Source organism: Sinocyclocheilus anshuiensis, unplaced genomic scaffold, assembly GCF_001515605.1.
Source record: "Sinocyclocheilus anshuiensis isolate Anshui unplaced genomic scaffold, SAMN03320099.WGS_v1.1 scaffold1185, whole genome shotgun sequence".
NCBI classification, from domain to species: Eukaryota; Metazoa; Chordata; class Actinopteri; order Cypriniformes; family Cyprinidae; genus Sinocyclocheilus; species Sinocyclocheilus anshuiensis.
Genome location: NW_015548278.1, coordinates 938,801 through 941,227, shown reverse-complemented (window position 1 = coordinate 941,227; position 2,427 = coordinate 938,801). Strand labels below are relative to the sequence as shown.

Below are 2,427 nucleotides of genomic sequence, written 5' to 3'. Positions count from 1 at the left end.
GCACACGCACACACACACACACACACACACACACACACACACACACAAAGTGCATCTCTTTGGACTAATTTTGTGCAAACGGCACCACTTGCTGGCTAATCAGTAAGCTAGCCGATGGTGTATTTAAAAGTTCTTAAATAATTGATTTGAACTATTAGCAAAGGGTTTGCAAATGTGAGAACACTGGGAGCAAAACTGTGAGGTGTGTGAAATCACTGCAAACAACACATTTCATATAAATATTAATTAACAGAAACATGTTGATAAAACAGTAGCATTTAACTAAAATATGTACTACAACAATGAATTTGACTCAGAAGAATAGGTGAGTCAGTCATTTTGAACCAATTCATCAAAGCGATCAATTTATAAGGTCCCAGATGAAAGAAGAGGCATTTTCGGTTTCGGTCTTTTTTTTCTGTAGTGGTTTTAGTGGGTTTTAGCTGGTTTTTAGTGACTAGTTTTAGTGAATTTTAGTGTTTTTTAAATGTTTTTATCAATTTGTACTTTAGTTTTTTTTTTTAGGTAGGCTACATCAAGTTAAACTGCATGTAAATTAGACACTACTGTATCTGAAATAAAATACTTTTTTTTTTTAATTGTATATTGTATTTCTCTATATTGTTTCAGTTAACTTTTATTGCATTTCAGGTATTTATTTATTTATTTATTTTTGGGGATTAGCCTTAAAGATTCAAACCCAACCTTATGTTGGGTACAGAGCATTCATGCATCATTCTCTGAAAATTAACTCATAGCATGCTTTTTTTTTTTTTACATTTATTTTGTTAATCCAATTATGTGTGGAAATTCTTGGCAGTCTGAATCTTGGCAGTCAAATAATGAATCAAGAAGACAATGTTACCTTGTCTGATGTTGATGCACTGATTTATTCCTAATGAATGAATTAATGAATTATCCAATCTCCAAAGGCCTATCATAGATTTTGGCCAATGTAGTAATGTAGTACATCGTATATCATCCAGGTATTCCAGCATTTTCATTTGGGCAATATGTTTACTGTGCTCAATATACATATTGTGCACAGCAGAAATAGTACAGTAGCATGGACTTGCATGCATGTGCTTTTCTGAATAACATGCACATAGCATTCGAGCGCCATCTGCTGATCACAGCCGATGACGGACACTTGGCGCTTACAAAATATTAGTTTGCATTGCATTGTATTATTATTATTATTATTATTATTGTTGTTGTTATTTGGTCATTTCTGGGAGTTAATGGGGATTTGAGGGGTGTATTTTTATGTGAACTAAACTCTGAACACATATTAGCACATATGTGTTGTGGATATGAGCACTCTGCTATCAAACAGAAATAGTTTTGGCTATTATGCTTATGATTTCTGTGCTTCCTCACCAGATAGCTCTTGAAGCGGATGAACTCTACTCTGGTAGTCAGTCTTCTGTTGGCGCTGTGGCTCTGAGCTTTAATCGACTCCACCAGGTCAGAACAGAACTTATATCCTCCCTTCAGAACACACAGAACCATCATATCATGATGTCCGATGTCTTCAAGGATGTCTCTGGCCAGACACTCAATCATACAAATCACATTAGATCACAATGGCACAAACTCTGTGTGTGTGAGGTCATGTGATGTCATAAATTAGATTTAAGGGTCACATGATGTTAACAGGCAACCCAAAATTCTTTGGAATGTGATTGTGGAGCTAAGAAAGCACACGACTAAACAATGAAAAGTTGACAACATAAACTCTCTATATTACATATTTTTATGTATTACGCATTAATAAATTTTTTATGTATTAATTTCAATACAAAATGCCAGACATATTTAAGTAACAGAATCTCTTGTTCCACATAAACATTTTGCTTGAGTGTTTTGCTCCTCAGGTTTTTTCTCCTGAGAAAAAGATCCATGGAATCTCACATGTATTCTAGAGTTTCGAAGAGCTGTACAGCAATTGTTGATGGAGGTGCTCTGTGTCCAGCAGTGTGTTTACTTGTTCATAATGACTCCATGAGGGATGTACACACACTCCAGATCACCCCGATAATGCTCAGGATAATTAAACAGCTCCAAACTGTAACCTGACCAGCCATCTTTAATCTAAACCAACCAAAGACAGAACAAAAAAATAAAATAATTCATAGTAACGTTTAGTACAAGTAGAAATGCAAAAAGAAAATCACTAAGTAAGGATACAAAATTAACAAGCTGTCTGTTGCAATTGTAATGAATCAAATCCAGTATGTTAGGCATATTTACCACAACGCCTGGTTCTTTTCTCTGGTCAGATGCCATGTCAATGCTCGTATGTGTGAGAGTGAATTAAGCTGTGATACTTACTGAGAGAGAACCAGATGTCTGTGCACCCACCCATTTCACATGAGTAAACAGAGTGGGAGGTGTTTCCAATGTTTTCATTATCAAAATACTTTA

The 2,427-nt window shown here is 35.2% G+C and overlaps 1 protein-coding gene across 1 annotated transcript in view; it reads right to left on the bottom strand.

Moving 5' to 3' along the window:
• The window catches only part of LOC107655792 (phosphoribosyltransferase domain-containing protein 1-like), a 14,407-nt gene extending 12,118 nt beyond the window's left edge, over positions 1–2,289 (bottom strand). The window contains exons 1-3 of the mRNA XM_016443372.1: positions 2,254–2,289; positions 1,988–2,094; positions 1,381–1,564 (exon numbers count right to left, since the gene is read on the bottom strand). Of these exons, the coding sequence (XP_016298858.1) occupies positions 1,381–1,564; positions 1,988–2,094; positions 2,254–2,289 (327 nt within the window). The remainder of the gene's footprint in view (positions 1–1,380; positions 1,565–1,987; positions 2,095–2,253) is intronic.
• Between the last annotated feature and the right edge of the window lie 138 nt (positions 2,290–2,427).